General features: G+C 51.2%; 2 protein-coding genes across 2 annotated transcripts; both read left to right on the top strand.

The window, feature by feature from the left end:
* Positions 1-170: 170 nt before the first annotated feature.
* CC1G_13601 (hypothetical protein) lies at positions 171-8,211 on the top strand (the record flags this gene model as incomplete). Its single annotated transcript, XM_002912022.1, has 39 exons — positions 171-397; positions 466-720; positions 778-889; positions 1,129-1,396; positions 1,454-1,476; positions 1,526-1,574; positions 1,664-1,848; positions 1,903-1,986; positions 2,042-2,374; positions 2,425-2,659; positions 2,709-3,107; positions 3,165-3,208; positions 3,270-3,462; positions 3,494-3,565; positions 3,622-3,754; positions 3,808-4,182; positions 4,250-4,432; positions 4,482-4,515; positions 4,572-4,686; positions 4,742-4,759; positions 4,814-4,872; positions 4,934-5,164; positions 5,223-5,264; positions 5,319-5,455; positions 5,505-5,669; positions 5,720-5,973; positions 6,026-6,145; positions 6,201-6,322; positions 6,377-6,592; positions 6,644-6,765; positions 6,818-6,914; positions 6,971-6,992; positions 7,045-7,117; positions 7,175-7,328; positions 7,377-7,586; positions 7,642-7,804; positions 7,866-7,939; positions 8,010-8,100; positions 8,160-8,211. 39 exons carry the CDS (start codon positions 171-173, stop codon positions 8,165-8,167), a joined length of 5,697 nt encoding a protein of 1,898 aa, XP_002912068.1. The 3' UTR covers positions 8,168-8,211.
* Positions 8,212-16,356: 8,145 nt separating this feature from the next.
* CC1G_04402 (hypothetical protein) lies at positions 16,357-18,767 on the top strand (the record flags this gene model as incomplete). The annotated part of the gene is made up of 4 exons (XM_001828379.1): positions 16,357-17,685; positions 17,750-17,770; positions 17,829-18,341; positions 18,414-18,767. 4 exons carry the CDS (start codon positions 16,357-16,359, stop codon positions 18,765-18,767), a joined length of 2,217 nt encoding a protein of 738 aa, XP_001828431.1.
* Between the last annotated feature and the right edge of the window lie 780 nt (positions 18,768-19,547).

The following is a 19,547-nucleotide window of genomic DNA, read 5'->3' on the forward strand; positions in this document are numbered from 1 at the left end:
CAGTACACCTACAATAAGCGCTTGCGCGTCGTGTAGACGCGTCATCCTGGCTATATATCCCCCTGGTACAGGCGCTTTATCTTCTTTCTAACCACCCTACGAACGATCCCTGAGCGACTTAACAGCAACCCCCACGGTATTATAAAGAAGACGCCAACGACAATTGGAGGATGGAAGAGGACGATATCTCCTTTCTCGATGTCCCGGCTGACGCTGCGTCGACGTCGTACGAGAGACAGCTGTCGTCGCTTAAGACCTACCTAGATTCCCTCCCATATGAATGCGAAACTGTTGAACAGTTCCAAGAAATCCTGGAGGATATCGTAGGAAAGATATGCATTGCTGCAGAGGCGAAGCATTGGAACATGCTTACCCAGTGGGATGGACTGCTTCAATGGTCAGAAAACCCTTTCTTGAGTGAAAAGTGTTGTTGGTTAATGCTAATGCGGTTTGGTCTTTATGTAGCTGGTTGACTTTGCTTTATCCAATGCCGACGACGACGAGGGCGAAGCTCATTCGAGTGTACTACGAACTGTGTATTCTTCCTGGAGTCGACGCACGTTGCGTTCGCAGTTGGGCGGATACGCTCTCTCGGCTTATTGGAAGCAAGTATAGAGGCTTGCGGAAGCTCGAGCCTTCCGACTTGGAGTTACCTTGGGAGCCACTGTGGGAGATGGTGAAGAAAGAGCTGTGGCCTAAATTGCCTGCTACCGATGTCTCGTGAGTTCGAACGCTGTCACACTGCTTGGATTGGCAAGACTAAACTCCCTTTGTCAGTCGAAACATTGTCACTTTGCTGTTCTACGTGATAGACAAGTGCAGGCCCTACTACCCTCCCAGCTCTGTCCCAGAGATGCTCGACACGTTTCTGCCGATGTTAACTCAAGAGGTGCGCATTTGAAATCCCTTTACTAGGCGGGAAAGTGCCCGTCAGAATGTTCACTTTGTGGGTCCGGTCTGGTGTCACTTCTTCGAAGAGACCTTTCTTCATTGTATTCACGTCTTGGATTGCCCGTCTTCGAGTCATTCGAACGACTAGTCGCACAATTCATTCACTTACACCTTGCTTGGCCATTGCGCAATGACCTGCCCTCTTCTAATTAATGTTTCTGACTTGTCCCTTTACAGAGCTTATTGACCATGATCCCTGTATTGACTTCTTTCCTCCCCCTCACCCAAAGTCGCCTGTACATCCCTCCTCTGTTCAAGATTTGGGAGGCGTTCAATTCGTCCATTGTGGATGACCGCATGCTCGAACTCTGTGGCGACCTCTCCGAAGAACATGTCGCTGGTACTGCTGGGGAAGATGGCGAATACGCGGCTGAGTGGAAAGATGTGGGTATTTGGACGCAGTGGCAGTGGGATTTACTGTCTGGGAAATGTATGGGCTCTACCAGTGCGTCCGCAATATTCTTTTGTTCCGTCCAATTTATACAACTTGCCTTCTTTTAAGATATGCCGGTCGGACTTCTGGGGGTGAGTGCCCAACAAACAAAGGAAGTTCAATCTAATGATAGCGTATCAGGGCCAACTCAACACGACCTCTGGCATCGCGGACAGCAACAGCAAACACGGTACCAAAGTCAAGAAGAAGACGAATAGAATCAGCAAGTACATCTCACCGCACCACTTTGTCCGGGTCTAACGCGTGCACTGTTCAAAGATGCCGTAGCGAAGATTTTCGTATATTCGATGAGAGTTGACGGTGAAGTCCGGGATACGTCTGCAGAAGCTTCGAAGCAGACTGGCTACTTGGCTGGTTCCAAGGCGCTGAGTTCTCTCGAGAAGCTTATCAACAGTTCGGAAAGCTACTTCCACCCGTCCAATACAGGACCTTGGACTCTAAGTGTAAGCACGCGTGTCGCAACTTGCGAAGGGGAATCGACTGACGTTCCCATACAGCTGACCTCGTTGATTCAACGCCTGTGCGCGGAATTTATCACTCGGTACAACGAGCAAGATACTCCAAACTGCAAAGTCCCAGAGGTACTTCGTACCCTTGTCATAGCGAAGATGCCTACTTACTAACATGCCGCGGAAGTCCCAACGCCTGACTCCTCAAATCCGCCGCGCATTTGTGACACTTCTGAGAACCCCCGCACTGCTTTCGATGTTCGCCAAAGACGCCGTCTCGGCCAGCTACGCCCAGGGTGCGCTGAGGACGTTGGCGATGCTTGAACCCAAGCTTGTCATGCCGGAGTTGCTTGACAGGGCATACGGTGGTTTGGAGGTTGTCAACGAGACGCATCGGACTACCGGCGTACTCAGTACGCTGTCCGGTGTTGCAAGGCCTCTGGTTACGAGTAACATTTGGTTGGGAGGACAGAAGCACTTGGTTCCCTTGCTGGATCTATGCTTGCCTGGTATCGATCTGGTATGTACTCTGGGCATTTTTATCGACTAAAACTCAGTTGTCTCCTGTAGAACGATCCGACGAAGACGATCTACGCTTGCATGTTCATCGTCAACACTGTTCAACACATCAAGGTCGGAGATCTGTCTGCGCATCAGGGCGGCGTCCCTTTCACTAGCGATTTTGGAGAGGACAGGATGGACGTTGACGAGCATGTGGACCACCTCCCGGACGACCTTGGAGGCCCTGTTCTTAGTCGGGAAGAAGAGCAGTCGCTGACTCGTGATAGCACCTCTGGCTTTGCTGGTACGGAAACTACCTCAGACCACGTAGTTTATAACTGACATTGACGTAGACTGGGTCGTCTCACTCTTCCGACGAGTCTTCACTCTCTACGAGAACCTCCCCGAAGAAGGTGGCAAACGGAACGTCACAGGAGGACGTACGGAAGAGAGCGTCCTCAAACATATCAAGGGAATGCTGGACATGGTCTGCTTGCACCTTTCCGAACCTATCTTCGACCTCGTCTTGAAACTCGTCTACGAGTATGCGACAACGAACGCCAAGTCGAATGCGGTCAGAGCGTTTGGCCAGTTGATTTCGTCGATGGCCAAGGCGAATCCGGCGAAGGTCGTGGCTAGATTCTTGCCCCATTGTGCGGAGCAGATTGAGGAAGAGCTGAGGCATGGCGCGTCGAGTGTGAGGACGACGTCGACGCATGCGGCTGTGCCATCCGATACCACATTGCATTGGAGTAAGTGGCTGGAATCGTCTACATGTCTCGCGGCCGAAGAGCTGACCGAGTTTTCAGATTTGGCCATACTGCGAGGGTGCCTGGGGTATGGAGCCAGTGCGGTATGTGAGATTTAGCTATTCCCATCGTCACGCTGTGTTAACGAGCCATTTTCCCGCGTAGCTCCTCGACTATAAGCCTTTGATTCTTCGACTGCTTTCGGTAGCAGTGGAAAAGACCAAGAGCGAGCGCGGGTACACGAGCACTGGTCGACTCATCACCAGAATCTTGACAACGCTGAGCTCCGTCTACCCATTGAATGGCCGATTCGTGAACACCTCTGAATGGGAACAGCCAGGCAAGTGCCTTTGGCTGCGTTTCTGATGTATCCTCTAACCCTTTCATAGACTTTGACCGCTCCCACAACCAGCATTGGGGTAAATTGTATGAACCGAAAGACGTTCAAATCGATTGGCATGGTTAGTTGACTTTCGAAAACGATCACCGGAAGCGTATACTAATAGGTTGTTTTTAGTGCCTTCGGCGGAAGAGATCGACTTCGTACTTGAGATCATGGACACCATCGAGAAGCCCATGCTCGACAAAGTCGAGTCTCTCCTCGAGAACACTTCCAAGTGGGACCACGTTTCAAGGAACGATTTCTGCAGGTAACCCGTTCTCTGAAGCAACCTGATAGTTCTGCCCTAAACTTTATTACCAGGTTCCTCCAAGCGGCTCGAGCCGTCTGGATAGGCCTTCCTACGATCTACAGAATCCAAGAACCCGAAGTCGTCCGACCACTGCTCCTACCCGAATACGAAGTACCCGACATGCTTGTTAAAGCGCTCAACGTTAACTGCGGTTTCGTGCTCACTGACCCCAGTGATCCGCGATACCAAAAGGTTGCTGCCTATCGCGAGAGGTTCGGTCGCCTTCTCGTCAAAGCGTCGTCTATCTTGCGTCAGAACAGCGGAGGAGAAGACCACATCGATGCTGTGATCTATGTTACTCGGTGCATCGACACTTATTTGGGGTCGTACGGTGTGAGCAATAGCGAGTATGATGCGATGCAGAAGAATTACAAGCAAGCCCGCGAGTGAGTCTGTTCTCTCTTCTTTAGCGTTACGTTTGTTCACTCGGTGAGGTTTTCTTTGGGATCTTAGGTTGAACCGCTCGTGGTTACGCCAGAAGGATAACTCGAGGTTGATTTTTGTGAAGAGGGCGCACGTATATCATATGAGCCGGCTTCATATCCAGTCCATGTTTAGATATAGGTCTGAGCTAGATGACCAATTACTGCTAGAATTGGCCGAGCTGTCGCTTTTGCAGTATACGAGGATCAGAAGGTTTGGCTCTTCGACTTATGGTTTCCGAGTTCGCTGACCGTCTTTGAAGGCAGGCACAAGCGACTTTGATTACTGCTACCATGGTATGTGTCCCTTCACTACAGATATATTAATGCACTAAATCTCGACCTACTTTTAGCGATACGTCAGATCCACAAGACTGATTTTGCCGACAATCTTCAAGGGCTTGACCCGTGGAAGCGATGCTGACGCGATCAAGGGTGCTCTGTATGTCCTCTCGAGCAGAGGCATTGGTGAGTTGGAACATCTTTGACGACGTATTGGGATAACGCTGACTATCAACTGCAGCTGGGTACACATTGTCAGGTCGGGAGGCTACTTGCATTGACGCGCGCCTGTGACGTCTGACATGGACTTTAGACCTTGAATACAACAAGACGTACCTCCTGTCGATCCTCGAGTGTCAGCATGAAGAGAAGGTGAGTGCGGTGCTCGAAGCAGGTATCCTGCGATGTTCATGTGCTTCTTGTCTCCCATTAGCCTTCAATCCAGAAGCTTGTCTCATCGGTGGCGAGCGATACGCTATCGCTAGTTAACGAAGACCATACGCACACAGCTGCCTATCGCTTGAAGACACCGCGCCTCGATGCCGCCATTGCAGATCTTCGTCCAGAATTCTCGGATTCGTTCCCCGACCAGCGCCTGGCAACTGTGGTGCTCGAGAAAAACAAGGCTCGGGTTGAACGAAGGCTGCAGCTTTCAGAGGAGATCGTGGGTTACTCGCGCATGAGCTGCTGCATCGTTGTTCTGAAGTTTCTCATCTTGTCAGATCTTAGATGTCTTGGAGGTCGCGAAGAGATCGACAACACATGTGAGCAGATCTCCCAACTCTCGTAGAAAAACACATTGGCTTATCCAACACTAGTGGCGCTATTCCCAAATCGCGCTGCAATTCCTGTCGAACTTGATCTGGAGAGAGGTTCTAGTCTCACCCGAGTTGGCTAAGTTCGTAGCCGAGCAGACGGTTAGCCCGCAGCAAACGATACGTTCGCATGCGCAGAGGTGGGCGATGTTTGTTCGTCTTTGATCGATGCCCCTAACAGACGTACAGGACAGCGGCACTTCTCCTTTACCACGTCAAGATACGGACTTACTCGAAAACGAGGGAAGATCGATGGGCGGAAAAGTGGGCAAGTCCATGGAAAACCCAGGTTCCTGTGAATGACCCGGCGACCTTCCTCGACGAGTATCACAGAGGGATTCAACAGTCGACTGGGTACGCTTCGATACTTCCGTTGCAAATTTGGATTAACCCTCCGTCCTCAGCAACATTTACATCGACAAGTTCGCCACTGGATTCTTGTCATGGGCGCCTAAAGTCAATGCCTATCACTCCCCGGACAGTGTTTCCGCTGTCCAGTGGGAAGAGGCCTCTTTGCCAATGATGCACGCCTTCCACAGCGTTGTCGGTGGGCCAGACTATGTCAAACGGATTGCCACCCTCTGGGGGCAGGAATCGGATAAGAATGTCGCGAGCTTGGATCTCAGGATGGAGAACGTGGTCTACCTCAAGCTTCTATGTACGTCATGTTTCCCTGTTACAGTTCAACGGCTAACTTCCCCTCTTTCCAGCTAAGTTCTACGGAGATGCCTTATTGCCTAAAGTGCTAGAAGAGGCAGATTCGTTGGTCGTAGATGCCGATAAATTCAAGCAACGAGCTGGTGCCGAGTTTGTTCTGTCGGTTCTTAGAGGTACGGTTGTAGATCATCTCGATGGTCAATATGGAATACTGATATCCAGCTCCAGGGTCGAAGCATTGGCCTACAAAAAGCTCCGCGCCCCTCTGGAAGTGGCTAGAAGGAAAGCTAGATGCTATCTTCGCGCAAATCAAACCAGATACGCTTTCTCTCTGGGAACAAGTCATCCATGTGCGTTTCTCCTCTGAACTCTTAGCTGAATCTGTCGCTCATCGAAAGTGCTAGTCTCAATTAACGTTCCGCGACCCTAGAAGAAACAAGGTCCTGGTCGATTGGATCAGAAGAATACCATTGGAGTTCAGCGGCTCCTCTGCGTTTGATATGACCAAGTCCTTGACCATGTTCGGGGCGCTCCTTGCGACCACTGCGTTTATGGAACGGTCTCAAGGGAAGAAATATATCGACCTATTCTTCAACAATATTAGCACGGATTATGCAGAGGTAATTTTTGACAGTTTCTTGCAAAAAGTGAAGTACTAAAGATGGTTACAGTTACGGCAACATCTCTGCAATCATTTGTATTTGCTTATGCGGAACCTGTGGCAGCCGTGGCATGCTTCGACGGAAGCTTTCGTGAGCGCTTGCACCGAATCCAACGATGCCCTGCAAGTTCGGTGCGTTTAAGTCCTGTTTCCAGGGATGATGCCTACTGAGTCTATTCTATAGGAGGGCCATTTACATGGACCATATCTCCGAAATAATATCGAACCTGCCGAAATGGAGAGAGGAGAGGCTGCCTCCTCCGAGGGTGAACCAATCGCAGGTCAGTAAGGTCGTGTGCGTTGCCTTTGGCGATGGCTGACACTTTGGGACCTACAGTACGACAAGGTGGGACTGACCGGTACGTGTTCCTCTGCTCTTACTCGCCACTGTTGACCAATCACGTATTCCAGTACTACAATGGATTTGGATATCGGCATACGGAGCCCCCGCACATTTGGTGATCCCTTATGTCGTTCCTCTGCTGTAAGTGCTTCATGTTTTTTCTTTCCATTTTGGGGAGACGATCTGAATATTCGGTAGACCTGAAATTCTTCGGATGTCAGAGCTGAGTGACAACACCGATCTGCAAGCGTACAGTTCTGGTGTCCTCTATGTTCTGTCGGCGTTGACTCCGTTGTCCGACTATGTCAACCCTATCCTTGACCAATTCGTCACTTCCATCGAGTCGTCGCCGGTGAGGACATCGACCTCGTCACCTGGCAACTGATCTCATTCCCTACAGTCATGGCGTACGCGCTTGCACGGCCTGCCCGCGGTGGCCATATTCTTCTTCAGGAATTTGTTGACCCTGTCACAGTCGCAAATGGACAGGGTGCTAAGAGTGCTTTTGGACTGCCTCTCGAATGAGAACGTCGAAGTTCGGGACATGGCTGCGAAAGTGCTTTCGAGTGTGGTCCGAACATCGCAGCGTCAAAGCATTATTCCACTCAAGGTATGGTTTTCCGTGGATTTCAATCGGGTGAATGCTGAGAAATTGGTGGTTGCAGAATCGATTCACGGCTTTGGCCAGGAAAACCACGCTTCCGGCGAGAAAACATCCTGAATACGCGACACGGTTACGCACACTTCACTCTGCTATCCTTGGGTTGTGTGCTCTCCTTGAAAGCTTCCCTTACTCGGTCGAGCCCTGGATGCCACCTCTCACTGAGGGTTCGTGTTTCACCGTTCCGATTGTTCCAGTTCAAGTCGTTTTTTACACTGGAATCTACAGTTCTGGCTCCCCACGCAACCGACCCACCTCCGATTTCCACCACCATTCGAAAGTGTGCATCGGAATTCAAAAAGGTCTGTAATGGATCTGTGGTCTCGCCCAGGTCATCCCTGACTGATTCCCCTTTCATTTCGCCGTCAATAGACGCATCAGGATACCTGGCACAAAGATCAACACCTGTTCGACGAGGATCAACTGCAGAGTCTATCCACAATGGTGGTTGGGACCTCATATTGTAAGGAGTTAACGGTCAATTTTCTTTTGACATGCATCGACTGACTCCGACTCCCACAGATGCTTGAGACGTGTTTATATTCCCTTTTCTGCTAATTTATTGACTGTTGGGGTGTAGCTCTGTTCCCGTGTAAGTGGTGCAATTGTACAGTAGCATCTTGGCAAGCCATGAACAGAACACATGCTTGGCTCTGCTTTTCTTGGTCTGTGAATCAGTGCGATATCTCAGGCTGCCCCGATGACTTGTGCCTCCTACGTCCGATGCTACACCTTCAACATTCTCGCCGCCAACTTGTCATTCGGCTGGCCATCCGGTGGGTTTTCCGGCAAAGCGATCTAAGCCACAATTGCTCTTCCTGCAGAGACCGAACGGATTGCGCCGTTTCCCCGCCTCTTGGATTACCGTGGCGACCATGCACTTCGGAGCTACTGGGAAACCATCGGAACCACCAGTGCTGGCCGCGCAGAGCCGCGCAGGTGGTTGACATGTACACGCAGTGGCTTTAGACGCCGGCAGCCGCCACTTTTTCCCGAGATGCTTATCCGGCTACGCCTCGATACCTTTTCCAGTTCAATCGGCAACTCGGCTTACACCTCAGTGTCGACAGGGGGGCGAGCCTAAATGTGAAGGGATCGAAGGGCACAAGTGAATGCAAAAGAAATGACTTCGAGTCTAAAGCCCCGGACGACGGTCTAAATGACACAGGTGCTGATGCACGTTTTATGTCTGAACATGAAGAGGGTGCTATATCCTTGTGAGATGGAGGAGAACTGTCAAGTTCTGGGGTGCGTTTCATGTCTTCTTTCTTCGCCGGGGTGGTGGTGTGAGCGTTCAGCCGGGCCTGAAGCGTACCCTGCCTTTTCTCTTTCGCTGTGGCTGATTGCGCTATCTATCTTCTGCCTATCGTGTACAAGTTCCCAAGATCACAGCCCTGAAGTGTCATTATGCACTCGTTATGCCGGAAATTTCTGCGCAACAAGCCTGCTGGCACAGAAGCCAAAACGCAGGACGCGATCATGATCGAACAGGTGCCCCTTGCCTCGAGGAAAGTCTTCCCTCTTTACTTTTTTCCGCTTCTTACCCGGTACAAGTACCAATGCAATCTCAATTTGCGGGCCCTTTCTGCACCACGACCAGTTCTCTGGAAGGAAACTGCCTAGCTTGGGATATATGAGCCCTAGCGTGAGTTTTTGGGTTTAGTCGGCTAGATTGATATCTGTCTTGTCAGTGAGCTACTTCATCATTTGGAAGACATACTCTTTCCTTCCGCGACGCTTTCTTTGTGTGCTAGTGTGTCTCATTGTGGGAGAAGTAGGGCGAAGGACCCTAGTACTTATCTCGGTGGAAATTGATTGAGCCCCTATTCGCGGTGAGCGTTTCTGATTGAAATATTGATGGCTAGGAAATTCCGATGTCCTGGCCTGCAAATTTGGACCCTTCCGAGCCCCGTTCCTCGAATACAGAGCGCCAACATATTACACCTTATGCATCACCCTCTAGTCTGGTACAGACGGGTCATGGACATTCACCATGTGTCCTCGATTTATTTTAATCGATTTCTCGGAACAGAGACAACAGAGATATGAAAACAGGTGGTGGAAACGTGTTTTCCAGTTTGATCATTCTATTCTGATAACACCAATGTCTCTTGTCTCTGCACCCTCACTGAACAGGTTCCTCTTTGGTGGGTCGCGTTTACTCGATACAGAATTTCACCTAGAAGAGGACGCGAGCGGGGACAAACGTTTGTTCGACTTGAGAGCGGCGGAAGGTGGGTTTCGATGCCTAATCGGAGCGCCGCAGAGCGCGAAGAAGGTAATACATATGCTCTCGCTCCCAAGGAGACTTGTTAATCTCCAGCCCCGCCTTCATAGAACACCAGATAGAACTTTATTGGGCCGCTCGCCTTGACGGCATTTTCATTTTGAGGATCACTCCTAGGAGTCCATATTCAGGCCTATTTCGAAACAAGCTAAGCCGTACTTATAAGTTTTTGTTCATGAGATAAAGCTCTACTTGCCTCTTCAAGGCCATGTCATTTAGCCTTTACATTATCCCCGCCTCGATAAGTACCTTACCGTAAAATGAATACTTACGAAATCGCGCTGTACTTCGTCGTGTATGACCCGGAGCTATGCTGCTGTTGACTGTAAGCCTCCTCATGCTCCCGAGTATCACAAATATTTCATGGTCACGGGTGCCTTGGCCTCGCAGCGGTGGAGTACGAGCAGACGCGGTTTTGTCCTTTCCTGGAACCTGTTTCATTGATGTAGGCAAATATTGGTGCGCACCACCTGTCGCCGCCTGTCGGAAGCGGGACTGTGGCGGGAAGGGGTGGCGTACGTCTCGTCCCCTCAGACAGACAGAACAATTCATTCGCTTAGCGGTCGTTTGATTTCATCGGGGGACTAGCTTGAGATCAGGGGTGAATCTAGCAAACACCTGACTCTCCAGAAACCTGCTTGACTCACCCTTGTCTCCTTTTCAGGGAGATCTCATCGTTGACTGCAAAACTATGTGAAATCTGCCAACCATAGTACCAGCTCCAGATCAAGTCTAGCGGAATGGACGCGAAAGGAGTGCAGATCGGTGAAAAGCAGGCTTGTACAAGCGGGGAAAGCGGAAGCAAATCGCACAGCGGACGGAAGCAAATCGACCATCAGAGAGTCATTGGCGTCGACCGTGAAGGGGGTAAGGGAAACTGACCGTTCGAAATCAGAACAAGAACCAACAGGCAGAACTCGCGTCTTGGTTCTTGAGCTCCAGAATCTCTTGGTACATCGCAGTCTATGGAAATTTGAAGGTCCTATACGGATGGGTGTGAGGTCTTGCGCCTTGTGACCCTAAGCTTGGAACGCTCGAGATCATCGCGTGGACTTACTGACGGCCAGAGTTTGAGCCCGGCTGAGGGAAATAGGGCCAGGTACCCGAGGCCTCGGGGTAGACAAGCCAAAATCCGACGCTCTGAGCTGCCCAAGCCGGCGCTGCTTCTGTTCATGAAACTGTTTGACAGATTCTTGAAGATTGAAGGGAGCTGAGGCATGAACTGTGAATGGTGCAATCTACAACTGCCGCGGACTTGAAACTTAAAAGCTTCGGCCCCAGCGCCCGCCCATCGTAGGGATTCGAGACGGTGAAAGGGGTTGAAATGGGCCTGTCCAGCTGGGTTTCTGAGCAGGAATGTTTAGTCTTCGTGTATCGGGCTACAGCCCGCCCAAGAGAGCCCTCCTACATTACCAAAACTACCCCAGTTATGAAGCTCAAGAACCCATCCTGCAGTCAACGAACACAGGAAGACTCGGATTCAAGGAGTACCTAACCGACAGAAGACTTGGAGAGACCCTGAGGTGACCTCACTGAATTCAATCGCATAAACTGCCGCGGCCTCGTTTCCGTGCCTCGAGGCCGCGTTTGCCACGCCTATACCTGAGGCTCGCGTATTCGGAGGGTACAGGGTACTTGTACCAAACCACCGTTTCAGAGTTTCTAGAGTCCAGAGGCATTTTATTCAGTTGGTGCGATTTCACCGCTAAAATGTCAGGACCGATGTCCCGAAAGCTGTGGATAAAACCTTCCAAGCTTTCAAGGTGTGTATTATGTACTGTCTGGTGGGTGGGCTTGTCGTAAGCCTTTCGTCATGGCGAGCATCGAAGTTGACTATGAAGGTATGTTGTGGCTCGAGATGATCTCGTAAGTACGGGACGCAAGAGTATCAAGTTTAGTGCTTATGAACTGTCGAAGAATCACTCGGAGCTCCGAGTCTTTTAGCGTTCCGGGCGGTGCAAGTGAAGAGGTGGGTGACTGCGCTACAGAAAATACTATGTGTATTTATGGTGCCCTGGAGGTACGTGATCTGACTAGTATGTGATCAGTCGAGATTCAGCTCGGACCTTGGTTTTTGCCAAGTTCGCCGCAAAGGCTTCTAGGCTGGCTGGGATTAGGCGCCCAAGGTAAGCCCTGCAACGTGTTTCAGCTTCAGAGTGATCTTATCTTATCACTCAGTGGGGCACGGGAAGCTCATCTGACGGAACCATTTATCCGAATCACGCTGGACGACATACCAGTCCTCATCTACCTCGTGCACGCCCGGGCTGGAACAGCTCTAAGCCCCGGGTAGGTACTTAAGAATGGAACACTGAGCTATCTTTACCCTCGCGTCTCTGTGGATCTTCCGTGTCTTCATGCAAGTTGGCAACTTCGAAATTAATCATCATGACAGACCTGCTCCATCCGTCGAAAGCACTCCAAGGCGCGCCAACAATGGCTCGAAGGCCACGAGACAGAAATCTAATCATTGCATCCTGCGCTGCTTCTGGCACAAGCACCTTCAAATCCTCTTCCAGCCCTGCCCCCCATTGTTGAGTGCACGTCGGCCAAGCTTCCCTCGCTGGCCAACTGGTCTGCGGACCGCCACCGTACCCAGCCCCGTGTTTCCGACGTTATCTTGACGCTATCGCTTCATTGATTTCGACCGAAATTTCAAGACCGCATGTTTCATGCCCTTTTTGAATGCGTTCATCGATCATTCCCCCGTGTTCTCAGTTTTGAGGAGGAGGAGGGGGGGGGGGGGCGGGAGGGATTCCTTGGGTTGGGTGTGTGCCATTCTTGGCATACAGGTCGAATTAGGATACGGGTCTCAGGGACACGATGAGGTACTTGTAATGAGGAGATATCTGACGAGTGACCTAGTTTGGGTAGTAGCAGGCGATGCGGCGAAGCGCGCTACAGTAGATATGGCTCGAAGGCCACGAGTCGAAGGAGAATGGAGTCCATCACCGCCGGCAGGTGTTATGTAGTCGCCTCGATCGCGCATGGATCGATGGAACTCCACTGCCACAAGAGCGTGTAAGCGCCCGCTTGCCAAGGGGCCGAGTGGAGGGTGATCTCGACTCTTGGGCGCTTATTTTGGGCTTCTTTTGAAATAGGTCTGTCTGAACCAGGTCGGGCCCAACGGAGGACCAAAAATTCTGTCTGGCGACTCCTTGTGGCTACGCAGTAATCAAATGCCGAGTCTTGATAAGAGCGAATAACCGGATTGTAACTGGCACCGCAACGCGCAGCCCGTTTCCAAGCTTTGGCTCGCATACAATAACAAGGCCAGGCTGGTCAGTGACGAGCTTTTTATTCTCGAAACCCTTCCCTTGGAAGTCGACCTGAATGAAGGTAGCAACCCCACTACTACCAGCCGATAGAAAAAACAATACGGTATCGATGGTGACCACCGTGGTACCTGTCGCTGACTCTGGGCACACCCACAGTGACACCCGGTGGATACCACCAAGACATAACTACTATGCATTCGGGTCATTGGGCAGCTTCAAAGAGGAGATGGAGACGTGTAGACGTAAAGATAAAAAGATAAGATTGATTATCGTCAACTTGGTCGGGGGCTTTGGGGCGGTTCAATTAATTATCGTGGGTGTGTGTGACCCCCTTGGAGGCGGGAGCAGTGGATTGAAGAAGGCCAAGCGCCCGCCGCCCTCTGTGGGTCGCAAGACCCTGGGCTACCGTGGGTGCTTGGGTTGGGAGGGGATTGGAAGTGAGAGTATGTCGATGTTGAGGGATGTTGGCCGATACTGTATGAAGGGTGTTAAAACATGTCCTATAGTACATACATGCGGCGGCACGTATGACTGGCGATTGTTTGGAAGGTTTCGAGACAGTGAGCGCTTATCCCCGCTCACGGCGATTTCATTTTAGATAACGAAAATAACATTTCTCCTGACACCTGTAAATTTGAATGAAGTGTCAACAACGACGCTTGGAGGAAGTTAGAACGTAAGTACGCCGAAGAAGGGTGGCGTAGTGGTGTGCTTCCGTATGCTGTACGCGCTTGGGTGTATGGTGGATTCCTGTTCAGGCACCCTTCGTGAACAGACGAGGGACTTGTGACTCGTTTTTTCGGAATACCGGTGTACTCCGGAGAATATAAATCTCTGGTTTGGGGTGTAGGAGACGGAAGGTGTTAAGCGGGTACTTGGCTGTGATTTTGCTAGGTGCTGATGGAGCTGGATAACCGGATGAGGGTCGCACATCTAGCGGCTGAAGTGCTCACTGAATAATCTTTTTGCGACTCTCAACCTGTGGACACTGTCCTGCAGGAAGGTAGAAAACGAAAGATACGCATCCACTCCGCGATATCAGCGTTCATTGGGTCCCACTACCACAGCGAACGTACTCGTCCAATCAAGGAGGTAACATTGTAACAGTAGGACAACACCTTACATCGCACGGAACAGGACCTATGGACCCATCGTGACCCGTAGAATAGTTCTACCAGAAACTTGTGCACGTGCCTAATAAGAACTTCCAGGTCCGCGTTTTTTGAGGGTCGCAACGTTCAAGGGTGCTTGCTGTTCTTCGGGAGTCGGAGTCGAAGTCGAGTCTAAACACATCTTGAAACACCGTCCGAGTACCCAGCTGACCAGTCGACCAGTAATCCAACAGCATCTAACGGTAGATAGTCGCACCGTCGGCAAGCGATAAGATGATCTATCTTGTCGATGACCAGTCTATACTTGAGTCAATGGATCATGAAGGCGCTTCGGATGGGGTGCAAAGTTCAAGTAAAGCAAGAGGTGACCCGGTGTAAGGCTCAATCAAGGGGCAAGATTTCCTTCTTTGTAGAAGGACCTTGACTCGGAAAGACAGAAGAAGGTTGTAGCTGTCATTGAATGGAGGGGTGCTATCAAGAAGAATTGAAGTCTTGTAGGGCTGCTACAAGTGAAGCTTCTCCATCACTGTTTATCGATGGATTAGACGCTCGGTGGCGAGTCCGGTGATCTCTTTTCTCCTGCTGCACCGCTTCTTTCAAGATGGAGCTTCTTGATTTTCTGTGTTGCGGTGTGGTGGCAGACCAAGCTTGCTTGTCCCGCTCAGTACAAACTCGGAAGAAGGTTAATTCGGAGGGTTGGGTTAATTGGCGGGATCCCAGGATCTCAAGTGAGCCCGGAGAGAGGGAATTTCGGAAGTATGGCAGTGGCCTTCAGAACCATCGGGCAATCCGCCACTGGAACAGCTCGAAGAAGATACAACAGAAATGATCAACGCAACGAGGCCCGTATTCGGATCCCGCCTAGTCAGAGAACTCGGTCTTGGTCGCCTTCTCCAAAACGTTGAAAAAAAAAGGGTATCCTTCTTTCCATCGATAGCAAAAGCATGTGCCGCGATATGAATCGAGGGTCGATCATGATCAAGCGCTCGTGGCCTTGTGTCATTCCACTGTGTGTGCACAGCAAGGGATAGGTCATTCAGACGCGGTATGTATGTGGCCTCTGTGCTGCTTCTTTCTGCTTAGGCTAGGGCGCCTTATCGCCCCCTCCGCAATATTGCAGGCTAAATTGATGTCAAATACCGCGCTGGGGGGATGGGGTGACAAGTTCGAGCTGACTTGAGGCACTGGCTTAGTTTTGGTGGAGATCAATCAAAACCCGACTTGTGATCAAGTTGTTTTGATCGTTTGGGTCCAAAGCGGGCAATTATTGTTTCTTCGACACGTGTATGGCACGCGCGTACGAGTGTTGAGAGGGTTGTTTGGAACGTTGGAAGACGGGCTAGGCAGGGAGTACTGAGAAAATTAGTTGGGGAGAAAGTTGTGCTCAGGCTGGTGGAGAATGGAGCGAAGAGGGAGAAGAGCGGAGCCAAAAGGACAATCCTGGGCTCCGGAGTTTAAAGTCCGCGGCTGGCGCGAAAAAGGCAGGAGGGAAGTTGGACGATACATAGTTTGGATATTGTATTGAGTGTATGTCAGAAGAAAAAAAAATGGATTAAGGAGAATTAGGTGAAAATGAAATGGATAGATCGATAAATGTGAAGGAGATGGAGAAAAAGAGGCCGTTATTATTTAAGAGATGTTGACCGGGGCACGTTGCACGTCCCATCAAAAAGGTTGAGCATTCAATCTGCTGCCTCGCCTTGTCCTGCCCCCAGATCCTTCCTCGTCTCACGACTCTTTACGCCTTTATCTATACACATCGATTCCTTTTTTTAAAACATAATTATACACATCTTCCTTCTCTAACGACCACCGCCTCTTTGCAATCCACCACCACAACCGTCGTCGCTGTCGTCGTCATCCCCAGCAGCACACAGCTTGCTCAACGCCCAAGTTCTTGTCCAGGCGGTAAGCCAGTCCTCGTCGTACACGTGTTGCACAATCTTACAGGCCTCATCGCCGCCCTCGACAGATTCTTGCTGCGATTTGGAGTGTTACATACAACCTAGCTTAGCTCCCCCATAACTGCACAACGATTGGATATGCCCGCTCGTACAGAAAACAGCGACCAGCGCTGGCGACTCAACCACAATGGCCAGCTCGTAGACGCAGAGGCCACGGCCGGATGGGAATTGGCCGACGAAATCGTACGTCTGAAGATTGCTGAAGTGTCTGGCAATGCAGACGACATTGTGCCCATCCGCACTCCACCGAAGTCAAAATTCGCCTCCGCTGGCGTCGCCCAGCTCAACTCCGACTCTCCCCCGGACGTCGCCTCCAACCCCAGCTCAAACTCGTCTCCTCATTCTTCCGAGCATCAGATCAGCATCTCCCATTCCAGGGGCTCATCCATTGATACAACCAGCTCAGTCGCCAGCAATAACCGTTTGAACGGCACCCATAACATCAAGCCTGCCAACTCCGCACAAGATGCAAAGGAACGTCCCCACTCCTTCACAGGTGGCTTGTCCAACGCCGATCTGCGCCGTCTCCAGCAAGTCGGTGGCGACGACCCCCAATGGATTCAAAGCAATGAGCTTTCCTACCCATCTTTGGCCCAAAACCACGTTCACCGTCCGCAGCCCCAGCAGCACCCTAGCATGTACGAGATCCGCAACAGCCAACCCTCAGAGCGCGAGGACTCCCAGCAGGACTATATCCAGCAGCCCAGACCCTACAACGCACCTGCTCCGCACCCTTCTTACCTTCCCCCTGCGAACGGTATGCCTTACCGACGTGGATTCCAAGGTCAAGGGATGGTTCCCGGTGCTTCCCCCATCCCTTACCCAACACATACGTCACATCTCTCCCTTGGTAACACACAGCAATTGTACGAGATGATGCTTCCCGGAGCCATGCATGACAACCACCACCCCGCAGTGAACCGCGTCCAGCAACAACATGGCGTCTTCCGTGCAACTCATCACCACTCTGCTTCGGACCCCTCTTCACTGAGGGATGCTGCTGCCCTGGCCCTTCTCAACAGCAACATGCAGTTCGGGCCCGGCATGTTCCCCCCTCCTCCTGGACTCATGTACGCCAATCAGTACTATGGGGGTCAGGATGTCGCCGCGTTGATGGCCGCCCGTCTTCAAGCTCAGTATACTGGGCCGTACAACGTTCCCCCTGCCCCTGGCCCACCCGCACAACCTCCTGTCCCTGCTGAGCCTGCCAATCCCATCAGCCCTAGCAGCACTGGTACTGGCGGTGGCAACCAATCGTCGGGGCCTAGCGCCAACAACCGCAAGCTTGGTCTCTATAAGACCGAACTCTGCCGCAGCTGGGAGGAGAAGGGGTCGTGTCGATATGGTTCCAAGTGCCAGTTTGCACACGGAGAAGAAGAGCTTCGCAAGGTCCAGAGGCACCCCAAGGTACGTCGTTCTTTTTCTTCATGATTATGGCAAAATAATTTGACCACTTTTTCCTTCCTTTTAGTACAAGACGGAGATCTGCAGGGTGAGTTTTATTTTCCATACCTTGGCGCCTTCGCGTATTGATTCCCCTTTTCTTCTAGACTTTCTGGGTATCCGGTTCTTGCCCTTACGGAAAGCGCTGTTGCTTCATTCATACCGAGCTCCCCAGCTCTGGTGCTACTCCTCCCGCTGGTGCTGGTTCCACCACCGAGTCTACGACTTCACAGTCCGATGGTCGCCCCCGTTCTATGAGCACCAACAGCGATCCCAACGATGCATCAACTTCTCTCCTTGCTCGAATCAAGAACAGTGCAAACGGGTCGCCCAAGAACGGTTCATCTGGAGGAGCAGCCACTCCTGTCGAGTCCAACAATAGCAACTTCCAGTTCAACAGCCGACCTCCAACCGGCTCGCTTCGAGTCGATACCTCCGTCCTGGACGGATCTGTCAAGCAGCCGCAAAACAAGTCTGCTTACCCAACTTTTGCAAGCAACGGCATCTTGCTCCCCGCATCTGAGCCCATCACGGCGAAGGAAGCTGCACCGGTGACAGCTGGCCCCGATCTTGGTCGCTACAACGCCGCCGCTCGTCGCGAGATTGTGGGATACAATCCCGTAAGTCCCAATTTCACCTATCATTTCCTTCTCCGAGAACATCGCTAATTTAACTCTTTTTTGTTGCTCTAGCCTCAACCTGGCCACAAGAATGGCCACGGCACTCGCGGGAACCCAAGGCATTCGTTCAGCGGGGAGATCGACCTGGGCTTCAACCCATCTCCTCCTGCGACGGCCAACTCGTATGGGTTGACGTCTCCTGATGGTGGCAGCAACGCCGCCACTCCCACCACCGGCTCTTCTAGCGGCTCGGCCCGCGTGAACGGCCATGTCCGTGGTGGAAGCGCTGGAAACTGGAGCACCTTGGTTCGCAGTGGCCTCTCCAGCAGCGGGTACACCGGTTCCAACCAGGCTGGTGATATCATGACCAACTCTCCCTGGAACGACATCACCGTTGGTGGCTCAGCCCGCGCGCACTGGGTTTAGATGAGCCAAACGACACGCGATTATGATGACTAGCAAGAGCAAGAGGTTCCACTCTCCCCCCTCACTCCAAACTACGACCCACCGCGCACACTCGGTATCTGGTTTATTTTTTGAATGCAAAGAGGCAAATCACGATTACGATTTATCACGTATCATTATCATCATCATCATTCACAGCCCCGTTAACCGCTATCAAGTTTCTTTTTTCTCTCGTATTTGGACTAGTGAAACGCAACGCAACGACTTCTCCTCTTCCCGCCACCCCCCAAATTACCTTCTACCGACCTTCTTGAAACGAAACTACGAATCGACATGACGAAAATACGGCCTTTTTTCTCCTTCAGCTCGGTTTCCCCTTCTCTTCTTTCCTTGTAACCTTTTTCCCTTCGCCTTTTTCTTAGCTCTTTTTCTGCGTTGTAGGCTGCCGCTTGGTCGGACACTGTTCTTGCTTTTCCTTGTTGCTTTCGGTTGACTGTTCCCCACACATGCAAAGCTTACATTTACCCCTTTCGTGATTTTGATACCTATCTTTCTTCCTTCGATCTGTTTTCTATAGTTGTTTTCGATTTCGTCGATGTTTCCCCCGGGTGATGGGTTAGGATTTTTCTGTTACTGATCTATTCGTCCCCGTTTACTGACTTTTTTTTCGTGTATATTCTTTTCCCCTTTCTTTTCCACTTTCCTCCTTCACACAAAATCTTGCTTCGCGCTCCCATAACCCCACATACATTCCTACTCTTCAGGTTCCCTTTTCCCCCTTGGCGTTTTCCCCTTTCATCA

This window comes from Coprinopsis cinerea, assembly GCF_000182895.1.
Source record: "Coprinopsis cinerea okayama7#130 chromosome 1 map unlocalized cont3.1, whole genome shotgun sequence".
Taxonomy (NCBI): Eukaryota; Fungi; Basidiomycota; class Agaricomycetes; order Agaricales; family Psathyrellaceae; genus Coprinopsis; species Coprinopsis cinerea.